Here is an 18320-nt window from a genome sequence, read left to right as displayed (position 1 = left end):
GAGAAACTCGAAAAGATGGCTCTGGGGACCTTGTAAAGTTGTACGAAATTTAGATTTGGTGACTTCTGTTTTTCAGTAAGATGTTTCAAAGTAACACTACAGTGTCACATGTGAGGATGAGGTCCCATCAGCTATCACTGAAGCAATGGATTTGCTTCTCTGTCTGTTGGGTTTTACATTTTTAGTTGCTCCATTTTGGAGTTAAGGTGTTTTTAACTCTCTTGAGATTGAGTTTTATCTGTTTGATTGGTTTTTGTTCATATACATTATACTTTATCCATCCATCCATCTCTCTCCCCTACTGTCCTCCCCATGTCCTTTCATGTCCCTTCCTGTTTGTCCTCTCCTATCTCCAAATACTCCCTTCTTTGCTGCAACTCCCCTGCTAGTTTGGTTCTTCTTAGGTCTATATTGCTTGCTTAGCAATGTATACACATAAGTATTTCCAGCTCATTTTTTGAATTTGGGACAAAATATTAAAAGGTAGTCAAAATGACATTTTAATCGGTACTGAGGCAATTGGTGATGAATATATTTTATATTTAATATAAAGTGTTTGAAGACAAGAAGTAGTAAATTATTTGGAAGGTAAGTGGTGTCTCACTATTTCCTAAGCTTTTTTGAGAGCATCTATAGCTTAACTTTCATATTTTTAAACAGTATCTAAGAGATAAGTCTGTAATTTTCTCACTAGCTTAAAAAGAAACACAAGCAAATGTGACACTTTGTGTACCAGCTTTAAACTTACCCAGATCTACCGAGGTACCTTTTAAGAAGAGAATTTTTATTTTGTATTTTCATTCTAATCACATGGTATTACAAATATTTACATAAATCTAGGACAACAGATCCCTCAAAGCTGAGAACAAAGAAAACAATGTTGTGCTTAGCATCTCGTACATTGTTAGCTCCAATGTTACCTAAAATTTCAAATGTTCTCAAAATATTTGCAAATTTTTCTGAATTGCTAAGTAATTGTCATGACAAACTTTATTGGCAATATTATACAGATAAAGTTATTCAGCCAAGCATTCTCTTAACTTGCTGAAGAGGTAAGTTTTCTTCTGATTTTTGCCTGGGAACTGATCTGCACCACAGTAGAATACAGTCACTCAGCTTTCGCTGAGAAGTGATGGGTCATGCCCACTCAATGACAGTATGTGAAGGATCATGCCCACTCAATGACAGTATGTGATGGATCATCATCCAACCTTGACTAATGAAGGTGGAAAGACATATCATGTTGGTACCTTTCAAATTTCAATCCATGACTCACCATAACGCTCTTTAACAGCCAACACAATGCAAAGACTGACTCTTCAGTCTTTTACAAAGCTTTGATTTTCCTGATCAAATCTGAAAACTGGTGAAGTAGATAAGAGGCTACGTTATTAAGACATGAGGGAACATGGACTGCTTGCATAGTCTTTCTGCATAAGCCCTATCCCCCCCCCCCATCAAGCTTCTCTCTTTCTCTTTACAATAGGAGGGTTCTCCTAAGTGTGGGTATTTTATTTCTTTGCAGAAAGCTCTCAAAGCTAGTAAGACCACAAAGTAATTTTCCCAGGCAGAACATGTTCAGAAATGTGTACATTAGGGTTTTGTCTTTTAAAAACAAACAAGCAAACAAACAAAACACCCATTTCCTACTCTATTCGCCTCCCTCCTTATCTATTTATGGTGACCCAGTTTAAATAAACCGTGTGGATGATGAGCTGACCGGAAAACAGAACGTGAAAGGCATTTTTGTACTTGTCAGAAGTGCTTTCTTTGTAGGCACACAGTAATAGCCCATCTGTCACCTCCACTTAGCCACCTCAGCCAGTGACAACCCACACACAGCACTCCACCAGAAAGAACCGCTATTACCAGCTACAAAAGTAGCATAGGCCATGTATGGGGAACATTACATGTGCATCTGCCTTTATGTCACCCCCTTAGGAAGCTTGCTACACTTGGGGTTTTGCACACCATGTGGAGCACAAGCAAGATGCTGTTGCTAAAGCATTCTACATTTCCCTCGTGACACTGAGCTATTCAAATGCTTTCCATTATATATCTGACCCAGACACACAGACTTCACTCCAACACAACTTGAATCTTCTGCCTACTTCAGCAAGAACAAGTAAAGTAGCCGACCAGCTCAGGGCTTAAAATGTTATCAAACAAGACACAGGCAAGATCTCCCCAGGACTCAGCCCCTGCTGCCCACACAACTAACAGAGAAAGCAACTAAACATCCATTACAATGCATGAGATACATTTTCTATTAAATGCAAGTATATAAAATACTTCATTGTGAGGAAGGAGAATAGCATCATCAAGACGCCAAGGACTGTTTTAACTAATACGTTGATTCTCTAAATCATATTCTCAGGCATTGCTGAACTACAGCAATGAAACAAGCAGCTCTGACAATCTGAAAAATGACTTTTATGTGATCTTTACTTATTACCTTGGGCATAGTTACTTCCCATGCCTGATTTTTAAGTAGAATCTACCATAGGAAGATTTAGGGACTTGGAATGTCCATGACTGTTGCATTTATTGGCTTGCTGGGTCTGTCGGATATCCCTTATTTCAGCCCATCTCATTAAACATATAAACATTTACTTGCCCTCATACATTAACAAGTATTCGTCACCCCCAGATAAGCATTGGCAGGGCTGTTGTTTCTAGCTCTCTGCCTTCCACACGCCTCATGCTTTTTCCATGTGATCTCGGCAAGTCAGAGTCAACAGCGTTTCTAAACTTTGCCACAGTGGCAAGACTGATCTAGCATTTGCCCATGAATGTGCTTTCATCTGACCTCTGACCTCTTCCCGCTGAGTCTGTCCTTCAGAGCCCTGCTTATGAGTTCCTAAAGTCATCATAATCTAACTTCATAAATCCAACACTGTATGGATTCATTTTTTCACTGAATTGTAAGGAAAGTTAGAAGTGGATTTTCAAAGCTAAATAAGTCCTTAGTGGTTAGATCTCCAGAACCTGAAACTTCAGCCTTTTGGAAGATACGAACAGGAGAATCCCCCGAGAAAACTGGATAGCAAGACTCTGGTTTGTACTGAGATACTCTGGCTCAATAAAATAAAGTAGAGTAATCCTGGATGGTTCCCAATATCAACCTCAGGCTTCCATATGCACATACACACAAATGCACATACACACAAATGCACATACAGTTCCACATGCACATGTTCCCGCATACATAATAACATGTTTACACACACATACATCATAAACACACATACAGAAAATGTAGGCATTCAAAAATATTGACAGCCTAAACACTTTTAATCCTAATTTTTCCCATATATCCTGTTTGTGTTTGCTAACTGCCATGTTCTTTAGATGTAGTATTCAGCTGGAACTGCAAAAGTACCAAGTGATTAGCACTTTTCTTGTATTCTTATTTTTAAAAATGGAGCTAAGGAGACAGACAATTCAGTTGGTAAACTGCAGGCCATAAAAGTTGAGCATTGTATTGTAAGCTTGTAATCCCAGCACTGGAAAGACAGGACAAGCAAGTCCTTCACATTGGCCACTCAAACTAGCCTGCCAGATTCTGAGAAGCTCTGCCAGCAGCAGACTAAGACAGATGCAGACACTCACAGCCAACCATCAGACTGAGCCCAGGGACCCCATGGAAGAGTTGAAGGAGGGACTGAAGGAGCTGAAGGGGATTGCATCCCCATAGGAAGAACAACATTATCAACGAACTGGACCCCTCAGAGCTCTCAGAAACTAAGCCACCAATCAAAGAACATACATGGATGGGTCCATGGCTCCAGCTACCTATGTAGCAGAGGATGGCCTTATCTGGCATCAGTGGGAGGAGAGGTCCTTGGTCCTGTGGAGGCTGGATGCCCCAGCATAGGGGGAGGCTAGAGCGGTGAGGTGGGAGAGAGCAGGAAGGTGGGGGAGCACCCTCTTAGAGGCAAAGAAGAAGGAGATGGGATGGAGGAGTTGTGGAGGGGAGACCAGAAAGGGGGACAACATTTGACCTGTAAATACATAAAATAACCAATAAAAAAGACCATGACTCAATGAACAGGGTGGATGGGACCTGAGCAAAGATGCCCAAAGTTGATATCTGACCTCACACATAAATTCATACATTCGCAACCATATACACCTGTTTATGTGCACTCACACAGAATAATTATAACTACCTAAATTTTACTTAAAACTAAAAACTAGTAAGTAAATTAAATACTAAGGGTTATAAAGGTATAAAGAAGTAACATAAAAATACATAAGATTCTTAGCCAGAGTCATGGGTTAGAATGAGTGATGCCAAAATGCAGTGTGAAAACAAAAGCCACTTGTCTTTAAAGCCCTGTGTGATTTTTTCCTACTTGTTGGTTGTATTAGATTCAATCTCAGGCTGTGTGTGTCACCTGGAACTTGAATATTCTTTGGAGGGTACTCAGTACATAAAAGACAGTGCATAGCCTCTCTCCTTTAAATGTTTAAGGGCTGCCTTGGTATAAACTGATCTCTTGAGGCATAAAAAATATGTATCATATTTTGAGTTGTGAAAAGTTGTTTTATATATAACTCTATATGTGTTTTATATATTATGTAAAGTAATGTATATAACTATTATATATATAAATCAAATATATTATAACTCAAATGGATATTATATATAATACATGTAACACACATGTACACACACACACACACACACACACACAGCAGCAGCTCTGTTACAACTCAAATAGAGCTGAAAAGAGATTTACAGCATCTTTTACCTTCAATAACATCAGAACAATGTCAGGTGAAATAATAGAGTGTAATAATGACCGTGGCAAACGGCGCATGCTTTTAATCATCACTGTACATGTCTGGCACTTGTTTGGTTTCTTAAAAGGATTTTAAAAGTGTAGTTTTCCAGTTTCTAAAGAGTTAAGTTTCTGCGTCTGCCTTGCAAACTGGATATCTGATAATGGAATGACCTAAAAGACTTACCATAGCCTTGCTTCTGTCTATATTAACATGCTGTTCCCTTCTCTCCTGTATTTAATTTTATTTGCATTTCCTCCAGAGATCAAAAATAGCAGTGTATGAAAAGATGTGGACCTACATGCGATCGGCAGAGCCGTCTGTGTTCACTAGAACTACAGCTGAGGGTGTGGCTCGGGTCCGCAAGTCCAAGGGCAAATTCGCCTTCCTCCTGGAGTCCACGATGAATGAATACATTGAGCAGCGAAAGCCCTGTGACACGATGAAAGTGGGAGGAAACCTGGATTCCAAAGGCTATGGTGTAGCAACGCCCAAGGGTTCCTCATTAAGGTGGGTGGAATAGTATAACAATAGAACATGCGTTGTTATAGTATTCCACCTTCCCTGATGTCCCTGAAACACTTTACTTCTGTGTAAACATAGTGTGTTTGTTGCTTTATTTTTTTTTCTCCATCTCATACTTTTGATCAACAATCAGGTAAAAGCAAGTATTTTTTTTTTTTTTTTTGATTCTAAAATGATCATAGTTGACATTAACTTTTGAAGGCCATATAAAAACCAAAGTGGTGGAACACTAGCTCCCTACAGTGGGCCTAAATCATGGGTGTTGTATTTTTTTCTAGATCTCATCAACTTTTTCTGTTGTTTTGCCCACCAAAATTGACGCTGCCTGCTGCCATTGAATTAGCAATGATTGTGCATTTTATCATTGTGTTGAAACATTATTATTACTGGTTGCCAGACTCTGAGTAAGAAGGAACCCACTTCTTCCCAAAAGAGAGACTGTCTGTTTCCATTTCAGTGTTGCATTTAGCATGGCATCATTCCCTTTCAGCCTATGTTGAGGTTGCCTTGGTACTGTTCGAATCACATTTGCCTATAAAAACAACCAGACCTAGACGCAAGCATGGGCTCTGGCTTTATGGTGCCTACTCAAGTCACACTCCCGTCTCTTTTCAGGGGAGTATGGTGTGAGTAAGATCTGTAAAGTTAGATCAAGTATGTAAGTTCAAGAAAGATATGTAGATAGACTCTGCCAAGTGGCTCACAAGAAAAGAATTACCTATAAGGGTTAAAGAGGAGACTTTCAATCTTACGGAAATACTGGTCAAATCTACCCTTTGCATCCTTTTCACTCTTGACAAAAAAAAAAAAAAAAAAAAAAAAAATATATATATATATATATATATATATATATATATATATATATATATATATATATATATGTCATGTTTATATCCAGGAGGCAGGATTCCCTATTTTCCTTAAATAATAAAGACTACATTGAACCTTCTGGGGCTAGAGCAAGGGATAACTGACAGTCCGCTCTGGTCTCAGTGCTGCTTGGGAGAGAAGCTTAAAGCAGAGAATCAAGAGGAAATCACAGTCCTTGCTAAAGGGCTTAACCAAGAACCTGGTCTTGAGAAGTGATGTTTCTGGTAAGCCACTGAAAACTGAAGGTAATTAGCATTGTACTATTACCCAGCCACAATGAAGGCAGCATCAGTGTTCTGTGGCTGTTTTCATTGTCTTTAGAAAGGGAACCACAATATACTTGGTTATGTTGGGTTGGGCAAGGGGTGAGATATCTGTTTTAGAAACAAACTTGGGTATGGGAGAAGGGATTTGTGTGGGGAGGGTATTCTGTGAACAGGAAACTCTAAAGGAAACAGTCATTTTTAAAAAGCAGTCAGTACAGGAGAGTTTGAGTTTGGCTTCTGGCAGCTCTGCTCTCTGGTTTATTTGAACAGATATCCCATAAAAACCTAGAGAAATAATCAGAGAAACTTAACATTAATAAATTATCCACAACAGAGGCCTCACTAAAATGATTTCATCCATTTAGAAACTCGAATTGCTACCAGGATACTTCAACTTTGTTGACATGTCTCGTATGAGGTATTATTAAAAGTATACAATTTCCAGTCGGTCAGATAGTAGATACCTTCTGGGGAGATAGGTGTACAAGCACACTTTAGTGTAAAGAACTTACAAGAATTAGAAAGGTGAAAGCAACTGTGGTTGGTATATCTATCCATGGTGAAGCTATTGGTTGCATTCACCGGCTGCTTCTCTTAATTAATTCTCAGTGGATACAGCTGCCTTGGCCTCTATCGTTTGTCTTCTGTTAAAGTCAAACTCCTGGAGCTGAATTCAGCCCTAAGATACGGGCATGTCTGCCTCCCATTGATGGCTACAGAGTTTCCTCTTAAATGTGTCACCTCATCAAATGGAGGCTGTAGGCATTGTTTGGGGCGACACTGAAGGGTATCACCTGTCTAAAACTGTATAAAGATGAGTGAGTGGCTTCCCCCTCTTTTCCTGTCCTTGCCTAGATCTTGTTTCCCCCTCTTTTCCTGTCCTTGCCTAGATCTTGTTAACGAGGCATCTGTTAAATTCAGCTTCCTGGAAGGGAAAATTGTTATGCATTTTGTTTTTTATATACCACAGTTTCCTGAGAAAGCTGGCCCCAAGGCCACAGGCAGTCTGTCCCTGCCTTTAAGAACATTGGAAGGATACTGACGGCTAAAAACATTCACTTTCCCCCTAACTCCACTCCTTCATTCACAGCCCTGTAAGCAAAAGAGGCCAAAAAAAGAAGCCCCTCGTTCTCCTTCCCTAGGAGACTTCTCTTTCAAGAGAGGTAAACCAATACAGAGTTGAACTAATAATCATCTTTTATATACATTATATAGTTTGTAGAAACAAGTTCACATTAATTGCATTCATGAAAGAAAAATTCATAAGGTACACTGTCACCAGGTGTCCAGGAAACCTGTCTTAGTCATTCAGCAGAAACTTAAGTCTGTTTTGCCATAGAAACTATTTTTTAAAGGAAATCTGGTCTTTGCATTAATTTTTCTGCTTATAATAAGACATGTGTATTTCATTGTTACTAATAGTGGCTTCTTCATAAAGTGTTGTGATTAAGCGATGTGAAGCTTTAGAAAAGACACAAACAGTAATATCTTTTTCTGTGTAAGTATGACCAGATAAGGCTGCCAAATAGCTAGCCATACACCTTTCATCTATGCTTTTAGGCTTCCATACCTTGCTATTTCTTGAAAATGCTACAGAATAAATGTCACAGAAAAGAGAAATAGAGTACATATAGTCAGAATAGACAGTCATGACTTTGTTTTTACTGTGAGCTTTAAAGCACATACAGGCAAAGCATTGCAGAGAATGCATATAATTCTGGAAAATGTCACGGAGGGGCTGGTGTGGTGCTCAGCAGTAGAGAGCTTGAATAACAAACAATAGGCCCAGATAATACAAATGTGCCAGGTGACCTGGGATAAGTGGCAAACAGGGATAAACAGACTCTTACTGTTCAAGCAGACCTAATTTCCGAATGTTATTCATTGGCGATATAATTAAATTTTAAAAACATTAAGTTTTCAGTTATAAAGAGCTCTGAAAGAGTTACTGAATTTTAACATAGATTCTCCAATTCATAGATGGCGTAACATAGCCAGGTATACTGATCTTTTTAATTCTTCTGAATCTTTTCTCTGTACATGCACATTACTGTGTAAGGTTCTCTGGATACCATGGCATCATCCACATTTCTCCTCTCTTACTCTGGCTACCGAAAGTCACTCTGATAAATATCTGATTGGCAAATTCTTAAGGGTTATTTTGAAATATGTATTTCAGGACACATAATGAAATATAAAGGTTTGGTAAGAGATGAAGTTTATTTAACTTTATTGTCAGTACCACCAGCACCATTACATTTACACACAAACTTAGCATGGTTCAAATGCCTTTCACACAAACCGGCCATCATTACTGATGCTACAATAACATTACATGTATTATTTTGAAAAATGCCATCAACTTTACTACATTTTTTATACTATTTTAACTACTCTGCTATCAGCTTTGCCATGTAATAAATAAACGTTTTGGAAATTATTTATGTAGATCCAGTTCACAAGATGTTCAAACTATTATACAGCTTTTAGGTGAAACTTTATTTTAAAATATTCATCTTCTCCGGCATCCTCACTTACCGTCAGTGAACAAACAATGAATCTCATCTGCAGATTTCTTCTGGCCCTCAGCTTGATCCAAGTCTCTGAAACTAAATTACAACCCTATAGTTTCCAATGCTTTGATTAGCAATAGTAATTTCCATGTAAAAATTACCTTCTCTAAAGAAGAGAGTAGAACTGTGTCTCAACTAGACATTTTTTTCTGACACCAAAGAAAAGAAGTTTCAGAAGAGGATAGTTCTGAGAGACCTTGCATTAGTGGGTAAATTCAGGGGAAAAAACACTGACTGGTTGGACTTGGGGATGCTCAACTAGTCTTTGCAAACCACGCCTATCGTAGTTCCTGTACAGGAGGTACTAAGAGCCTCCCAGCAAGAGCATGATGGTGAGGATTGGGCCTGTAGAGGTGATAAGAGTATTAAAAAATGGAAAGTAGAAAACTCCATCTTTTATTAGACTTTCTCTTCCTATGTGTAACAGAGCCAATGGTCTTGTGGGATGTCTGGACCCAATTACCTTACTTTCACTTTCTTCCTGCGGTAGATATATAAAATACTAGCATAATTCATGTGTGAAAGTTATAATATAAAAACATTTTACAATGTAGAATCTTTGAAATATACTTTATCATAAGTTCAGATGCACTTAAGACATTTAGAAAGATACAGTTTGCAGCACAGTGTGTGAAAATCAAAAAAAAATTTATGTCAGAACTAAGTCAACTTTTAGTACTAAATATAAATATAAAAACTTAAAAACACAGAAACATGAGGATAGATCTTAATACTACTGAGTTACAGCTGGCCATAAATTAACAAATATTCATTTATGTCTTCTAAAAATGATATATTACGGATTTCTAAATAATATAATTTTAGTGTAATATTTCCTTAATTTTTTTTCAGAATCTTTTGATCAGATACACTTTGCATCTATCACTAACACCTCCTGGACCCTCCAACATGACTTCTTTCCAACTTCATTTTCTCTTTTATTTCTCTGAGTCCTGTTAATCCGGACCCTGGCCTTGAGCACATATGTGTGTAGGCATCTACTAAAGCAGTGGCCACACTCCAAAGAGAAAATACTTCTGTGAACTGCCAATATCGCTCCTTAGCCAAGGTCAGGGCCGCAAGAGAAACTTTCTCATTGTGTTGGAATTGTAATTACCTTGATATTTAAGCACACAATTTTTATATTTAGTCTTATGGCAAAAATGCCTGTAAAGATCCTGTTTGACATTTCTGTTGACATTTGAACAGATACTCTAACAAATTTGTGATCCCATTGTATTTTGAATATTGTGGTGAGTTGAAGCGGGTTTGACCCCACACACACCATAGATTCAAGTGTATAAATGCTTGGACCATAAGGAGTGGCATTGTTAGGAGGTATGGACTTTAAAGGAATGGGCTTTGATGTTTCTTATGTTCAGGCTCCACACAGTGCACAGGAGACCCTCCTCCTGGATCCCTAGGGAAGACAGTCTCTTCCTGACTGCCATCAATCAAGATATAAACTCTTGACTCCACCAAGTCAGTCTGCATACAGCCACGCAACCTACCATGACGATAGTAAATGGAACCTCTGAAACCGTAAGCCAGCCTCAGTTAAATGTTTTCCTAAGAGTTGCCTTCGTCATGTTCCCTTCACAGCAATGGAAACTCTGGCTATGGCTAAAGTTGGTACCAGAGACTGGGGAACTGCTGTGATAGGCCAGGCTATGATTTTGTTGGGACACATGTGGATATGGAGACTTTGGAAAGCTGTGGAATGTTTCAAGTGGGGCTTAATGGGCCATTCTAGTAGGAGCATGAGAGACAGTCATGCCAAGGATGATTTGAACTGTAAGGCTCAAGAGGAGAAGAAGAATTTTAGTATGTGGCTTAGAGACTGTTTGTGTGATACACTTATCCAAAGAGTCAGCCTGAGGCTAAACTGAAGAGATTGGAATTAATTGCATTGACCAAGGAAGTCTCAAAAAAGCCTAGCACAAACTCTGCCCTGTTGTTCACTCTTATGAAGAGTGTTTTGATCAAGCATAGTCAAACAAATAAAGAAAAAATACAAAATATATGGTTCAAAGTTTAAAGGGGTACCAGGAAGTGGAATTACACTAAATCCTGTGTTCAAAGTATAAAATGGATTAAGGGGATAGTGTCCTCAGGCCAAGATCTCATCCTGCTAAGCTATTGTTTATACATTTGCCGTTAAACAAGAAGTAGTTATATTAGTTGTTAGAAGTTATTATGACCAGGCTATTGTTTTCATTTGGACATAAGAAGATATGATTATGTGTTAGATTGACAAGGGATGGAATATGAAAGCCATTCTCAATTGACAACTTGACTATATCTAGAATGAACTATAATCCAGGCCTTATAAAGATTGTTTGAAGAGGCAAGCATGGTTTGTAGGTCCAAGCATGATAGTACACCTTTAGTCCTGGCATTCAGGAGATATCTGAGTTCAAGGTCAGTCTACGGAGAAAGTTCCAAGACAAGTGTAGGCAATGAAGGATGTATATCCTTGAAAACAGAAAATGATGGAGATGTAATAGAACAGGGACCATGTTCCAGCCTCAGCATGTAGCAGAATTTAACATCTTAGGCCATGTAGCTCTGGCTTTCAAGTCAAGAATAGAAGAGGTTACAGGAACAATTGATGCTGGTTAGCTGGAGCTAAGCAATTAACAGACCTTAACAAGAGACTAGCATTACTAAGATAAAATTTTCTGGGAAGTACTGGGAGCACATACTCTCTCTCTCTCTCTCTCTCTCTCTCTCTCTCTCTCTCTCTCTCTCTCTCTCTCTCTCTCTCTCACACACACACACACACACACACACACACACACACACACACACACACACCAAACAAAACAAAATTCCTTGTGTTCCAGAGATAGACATTGTGCTGACAGCTAGACTTGGTAATATGTAAGCACCACTCAGATGGTACTGCTTTTGAAGGTATTAAGGGGTCATGGAGAGCAGCTCAAGCTTGGCACTGTAAGAGGCCAGGAAAGGCCATTTGGAGAAGGTGCAGACTTGGTTGTCGTTGATGCCCCAGGACTAAACGGGCCCTGCAAAGAAGTTGAGGCATGATACCATAAAGAGATCCTATAAGAGGCTACTGTGGAAGCCTAGTTCTAGCAGAAGATTCTAGTATCTTGGCGATGTCAGTACCGTGGGATGACCACCAAGAATAGCAGCAACAGTGGAATAGAGTCAACCAGAACTTAGAGTGCTACAGAGGCTAAAGCATAAGTGATTCAAACCTTTGGATGAACCCAGAAGATCGTGTGGATCCAAAACATTAGAACAAACAGCTGTGAAAATGAAATTACCTTAGAGACTCCATGCTGTAAGAGATGCCAGAGACATGGAATACCTGCTGAGGAAAGCTGCTCTCAGGAAGTGAAACCAGTCCAAGAGAAGGAATTGTGTTACACTCAAAAAACAGGAAGGAGTTGGGTATCATGCATGGAGATGCAGAGTTTGGAGTTTGTCCAGCTGGGTTTGGTATTGCCCTGATCCAGTATTTTCTCTCATGAAGTTTTGGTGTGGATACGTATCTTGTGATATTGGAAGCATGTGATTTGGTTTTTTATTGTTTTGATTTTATAGGGGATTACAGTTAAGAATTCATGTGAGTCTCAGAAGAGACTGAATTTTGGACTTTTAAACATTGTTGAGACTCTGATGGACTTTGAGGACTTTTGATGTTGGGCTAAATGCATTTGGCATTATGTTGTGGCTACAAGCCTATGTGGGGCAAGGAGTGGAATGTGGTGGTTTAAATAGTTTAGACCTTCATTGACAAATGTATTTAAATGCTTGCCCCATAGAGGGGACACTATTAGGAGGAAGTGTACCGCGTGTGGTGTTAGTGAGCTTTGAGGGTTCCTATGTGCAGACTCTATAGATGGTTTCTCAGTCCAACTGAGATTTTTTTTCAGCTGATTTGTAAATTTTTAACACTAGGGACACATGGCAGATACCTGAGCAGATACCTAAATTTAGTGTTTAGTTCTTTTTTTTCCCATTTTATCTTTACACTTGTAAGTTATATTTTTGTGACTTTTCTGGGATAGAATAAGGACTTTTATGGACATTTCAGTACTTACTACCTCAAAGAAAGATATATTTAACAAAATAAAATTCCTACATTAGAAATTGTAAACTCTAACCTTTTGAAGCTTTAATAAGAAAGCCAAGATAGGCACCATCTCTAATATTCAAGAAAATCTCAAACAATTGAACTTATAATTCATGCATTTATGTCATAGAAAATAATATTAGTTGTGGTAATGTTTAACTGTAATCTCGGAACTTAGATTCCTTCCTGGAAACAGGAAGACTAAGAGTTCAAAGTCATCCTTATAATGTAGGGAGTATGAAGACAGCCTGGGATACGTGAGACCCTGTCTTATAAACAGGTCAATACTAATAAATAAATGCAATTTTTAAGCAGGCAGAATAGCAAAAACAAATATGCATTGACATTTTAATCACCTCTTTCTATCATGGTGGATAAAAGCCAGATATAAATTCCTTCTTTCAAGTCTTCACAATGGGACTGGAGTGAAAATATTCCCTCCTTGGGTTCTGGAAAATTAAAAGTAGAAAGTGGAACAATGTAGACACTCAACTGAGAAAGTACCAAGCACCCAGGTAAAGTGCACCATAGAAAAAAGGTCTCCTAACAGAAGTATAAGTAAAGAAATACATGAAGCCAATGTCTTAGAAGGTAGGCATATAAACAGCACACATCACTGGGCCTGAACCTGCTGTTTTTGCTTTTTGGTCAAACCAGATTTGTCAATCTGGGCAGAATATATGGACAAGTTGCTGTTACTTAAATTTGCCTACAGGACAAACACTATGCAACAGAGAATTCAGGCATCTCAGGCCTTCAACATCCTCAGGTGTACCTGGCCAGAGGAAGTCAAGAGTGTACAGGCATAAAATGACTTCACTCCCAGCACTGGAAGGGCAACTGTAGCATCATCATGAAGAAGTATTAATATCAGAGGCAAAAATTAGTGTGTGCATGGAGTTAGAATGTGAGAACATTGTATTCTTCCATATTGAAAAACGCAAAATAGAGTTGAGTGAAACACAGTTGTGTTTCCAATTGTCCTTTAATATTGAATTCATTCATTCTCAACTTCTCTAAACTTTAAATATTCCAATGTAAAAGGTCTTTTCATATTCTCTGTAACATAGATTTGCACAGTGACTACAAAATAGTTATTAGAGCCTTTAAAAAAAAAATAACTCTTCAATGATGACCATGTGACAAAAGAAGACATGTCTCCTGAATGTAGGATCTCAGTGCATAGGACTTCTATAGCTTATAAACCTTCTTGGCATTTATAATCAGAAGATATGATTTCTGTATAATACAAAAAAAATAGTACAATTATCTCTCTGTGCAACCTCAGAACACCAACACAGATCAAGTAGTAACTTTTGTGGCACTGCTTGCAGACACGATTCTTCAGCGGCCTCCCTAAATGAGAGCACGCAGGGTAGGTAGGGTAGCCTGGCTCAGGCTGCTCAGGATCCCAGCTCTTGAGTAGCTCTTACAAATCTGGAGATAAAAGAGAAACCTTCAGGCTGAGGAGATGGCTCAGTGGTTAAAAGCACTGACTGCTTCACCAGATGTCCCGAGTTCAATTCCTAGCATCTACATGGTGACTCACAACCATCTGTAATGGGATCTGACGCCCCAAAGGAGTCACATCCACAGGTTGAGAACCACTGCCTTAAAGTTTATATTGTAAAAATGTAATCTACTCCTTGGTGTAAAATTCTCCAGCATGATGATTTAATGTAGTTCTAAGTTGTATTGATAATAACTTTGAAAACCAGAGGAAATATTGGTTTCCTAAAACCATGAAAATCTACCTCACCAGAGTATATGAGAAAGAATCCATCGACCACACTAGATGGGATCAATCTTCTTTGTCTGAAAATAGAATCAGCCAATGTAAAATTGGCTTTATGCTTTCATATTTAACAAAGGGAAAATAAAATGGTTTGGATGTTATAGAGCGCTGGAGAAAATAGTAATTACTCTGACTTAGCATAACACTATGCTTTAATAGAGTAAAAAAAGGTGCAGTTCATTCACTTAAAAGGTTTCTCTTTGCTGCCAAGACAGGCATGTAGATATTGGTTTTAGAATGAACTACTGCACATGTAAGATGACTTTCTTATAGATACACAGTATCACATGCATAGGAACATGCAAATAGAAAGCCTTCCTTCATATCTCCAGATGCCTGAGTGTTTGAAAAGCAGGCAATCTACTGATCCAAAACATTTTAATCAGCAATAAATAAGGAGAGCAAATCATTGAAGTGCTGTGTGAGGTCATTGTTTATAATTTTTATAATTGAACATCATTTCTCTTACATTCACAGATCCCACAATTTCCGGGAATCTAAAATCTAAGAAGATAGGCACCAAGAACAAAATTCACTTCTACAATTTTGCAGCACCATTTCAATATAAATTTTCACAGCACACAATTCAACAACAAAGGAAAATGGAAAGCATGAATTCGTCCTTTCTATTTTAGTCTTGTCTTTCAATGTCTACAATCCTGAGGTGTTAAAAAAACAAACTCGGCTTGAAATCCTACTGACCACACAAAATCATATGTTTATAGTTGGCGTAGTGAAATAAACCAGATTTCATTTAGGTCACTTTTTGACTCTGGGTTACTGAAAGAAGAGACTGAGTACAGACAAGGTTTTAAAGGAGCAGAATGATTTCTCTTGAATACTGTTTAGCAACTAACAGGAAGAAGAGTAAATTGGAGTTTCAATCAAATAAAGGAGACACTCACAGCTACACACTTCCAGAGTTTATGAAATCATGCATGGTTCCTGTTCCATGTTCTTCACTTTTCAGAAACAGGTAAAATCTACCAAGACAGAGTTTCCTCCTGGGCCTTCCTATGACACCAATTGGCCACAGTCTGGCTGTGGCTAAGGAGACGTGTATTCAGCTCCAGACTTCAGACTCCTCTGTTTCCAGATATTTTCAACTAGCACCTTTAAAAAATTAGAAAAAATGTTGTTACCAGTCCCAATTCTTTATTGCTAGAATTTTAAACATAAAAGCAAAACTTTGCAGTAAAATTTCATAAGGGAACTTAATGTTTTAGCTTTAAGGTAGTCAGGAAAACACAGAATACAAAAGGAGCTGAACTTACACTGTCTCCCACAGCAATTATTATTTTCTATTAAATAATATGATAATGACAATATTACATTGGACAAAAATATCTATCCATCTAATATTAATTTTGTGTTTAATCTGCTCACTTTAAAAATGTTTAAATTTGGCTCAAAAGACATTGAAAATTATTGACTTGTATCTTTCTAAAGTAAGATGCTCAGAGTTACAGCATAATGTTACTCTTTTCAAATGTACATACTTCTAACTCTCTTTTGTATTTGCCATGGAAAATAAGGGTTAAGTGACTTGTCCAGAGTTCCCCGACTAAGCTTACAGTTGATGTCTTCTGACTCCTTTCTCCAGTGCTCTTATGGAGAAGAATTTTTACTGTATTCTTCAATATGAATACAGTTTACTCTGAAAAGTAACAGCAGATTTTACATTCTTGCCCTGTCTCAGTTTGCTAACACTGAAAAAGCCAAAGTGCAGTAAAAATATCCATATAGCACTCAAGTTTGCACCTAAATTTAAGCTTAGGTGAAAAATAGGATAAGTTCTCATTTGGTTGGGGAAATTACACAGATGTAGATAATAAATCCACCAAAAAAAAAGACTTTGCCATGGTTGAAGTTGGTTTTCAAAAAGACGTAGCGAGTTAACTAATAATCTCCAGTATCTGACTTGTTCAATCAATAAAAAACAACCTCTTAGAGAATCCCAAGGGCTGGGAACCAGCTCCCTCCTCCTTCTAAACACTCAAAGCATGTCCTGCTTGTGTATTTCAGTCTCAGATCTCTCTAGAGTTGGAAGCAAGGAGGAAAGTCAGTTCCGGGTGATAGAGATGGGAATGATGGTTTGGAAATTAAACAAACCACTTCTTGTGCTGTTGTCTGTTATACTGTGAAACAGGAAAGTGATTTTAAAGGTGTTTCGCAGCTAGAGATGCCACTCTTACACACCTGTGTGAATAGAGGCCGAAAGGAAAGGCAGACTTCACGCTTTAGACAAGGTACAGATGTGAGAAAATCCACGTGGATACATAAATGAATATGTATAATGAATGTGAACGCACAGGCAGAATTGACTTGAATAGCACTGAGAACAAATTGTGTGTTGTCATATACACATATGACAAAAATGGTTTCCTCCATATAATGGGAACTTTCATCAAGATGACTTTCAAGGATATCAAATGACCTTGGCAGTGCCAATACTATTTCTCTTTTAATTTCCTCTTTCTCTTGAGTAGCCATCACTTAGCCCTGAAGTGGTAACTTTAATCCTATGCGACCCAGGAAATATATCTACAGTTGGTTTCTTTGGTTGATTTCTATATTAGCTCCAAACACAAAGAGTTTGGTCCTAAACTATAGTAGCCATGAATAAAATAGGTGTTTTCTAAGATAAAATATACTTTATTCATTTTAATAATGGTTTGCAATATTTGGCTGTATTCATTTCAGAAAAATAGTATAATGTTTCTATAATGTTTAGAGGGTAGAGTATTGATTGTCAAGATAGACACTTTTAGAATATTCACCACTGATAAGGAAGAAAAGTATGTTGCAACTGAAAAATTTTTATTATATCCAGTTTATGGCATGCAACTTTAAGGTCATTAAAGTTCATAGGGTGACTCCAGTGCAAACAAGATGGAGTGACTGAGGAAGACAAGATTTGTTGATGTAACACATAGTTTCCCGTAACATTTTCTCCTCCTGCACATGTTCATACTGGCCGAGGGTCACTGTGACACACTGGAACAACCTGAGTTTCCAGCGTGCATCTGTTTACTCACTGATGCCACTTTACTTGATGAAGTTTTTAATAAGTTACCCAAAGTTAAATAACAATAGCACATGATCTTGTATGGGTTCGGGCTCATTCTTGGTCTCTACTCTCCTTCATGTCTCACGGAATTCAATCAATTGTCTGGTATTGATTCTGTATGGGAGCAAATCAGCCACCCCGTCTGAAATTATGCCAAAGGGTAGCAATAAACTGACTTTAAGCTCAGTTAACTAGTCAATACCCTAAGCAGAGATAATAAAAATAATAAAAAACCTGTCAAAGACTAATGTGAAGTAAGTAAAAATTTTAATGATAGCAATCATATACAAAGCCCATGGAAATGAATACATTCTCAGACTTTGTCCAA

The 18320-nt window shown here is 38.0% G+C and overlaps 1 protein-coding gene across 2 annotated transcripts in view; it reads left to right on the top strand.

The window, feature by feature from the left end:
* Window positions 1-18320, top strand: part of GRIA4 (glutamate ionotropic receptor AMPA type subunit 4) — a gene marked incomplete at both ends in the record, with an annotated part of 362750 nt that overhangs the window by 319444 nt on the left and 24986 nt on the right. For both annotated transcript variants that reach the window (XM_080931806.1, XM_080931807.1), the window contains one exon: window positions 5051-5298. In XM_080931806.1, coding sequence (XP_080787932.1) covers window positions 5051-5298 — 248 coding nt within the window. The remainder of the gene's footprint in view (window positions 1-5050; window positions 5299-18320) is intronic.

This window comes from Micromys minutus, assembly GCF_963924665.1.
Source record: "Micromys minutus genome assembly, chromosome: 18".
NCBI classification, from domain to species: Eukaryota; Metazoa; Chordata; class Mammalia; order Rodentia; family Muridae; genus Micromys; species Micromys minutus.
Note: the sequence above shows the minus strand (reverse complement) of the source record. Positions and strands in the feature narration are given on the sequence as shown.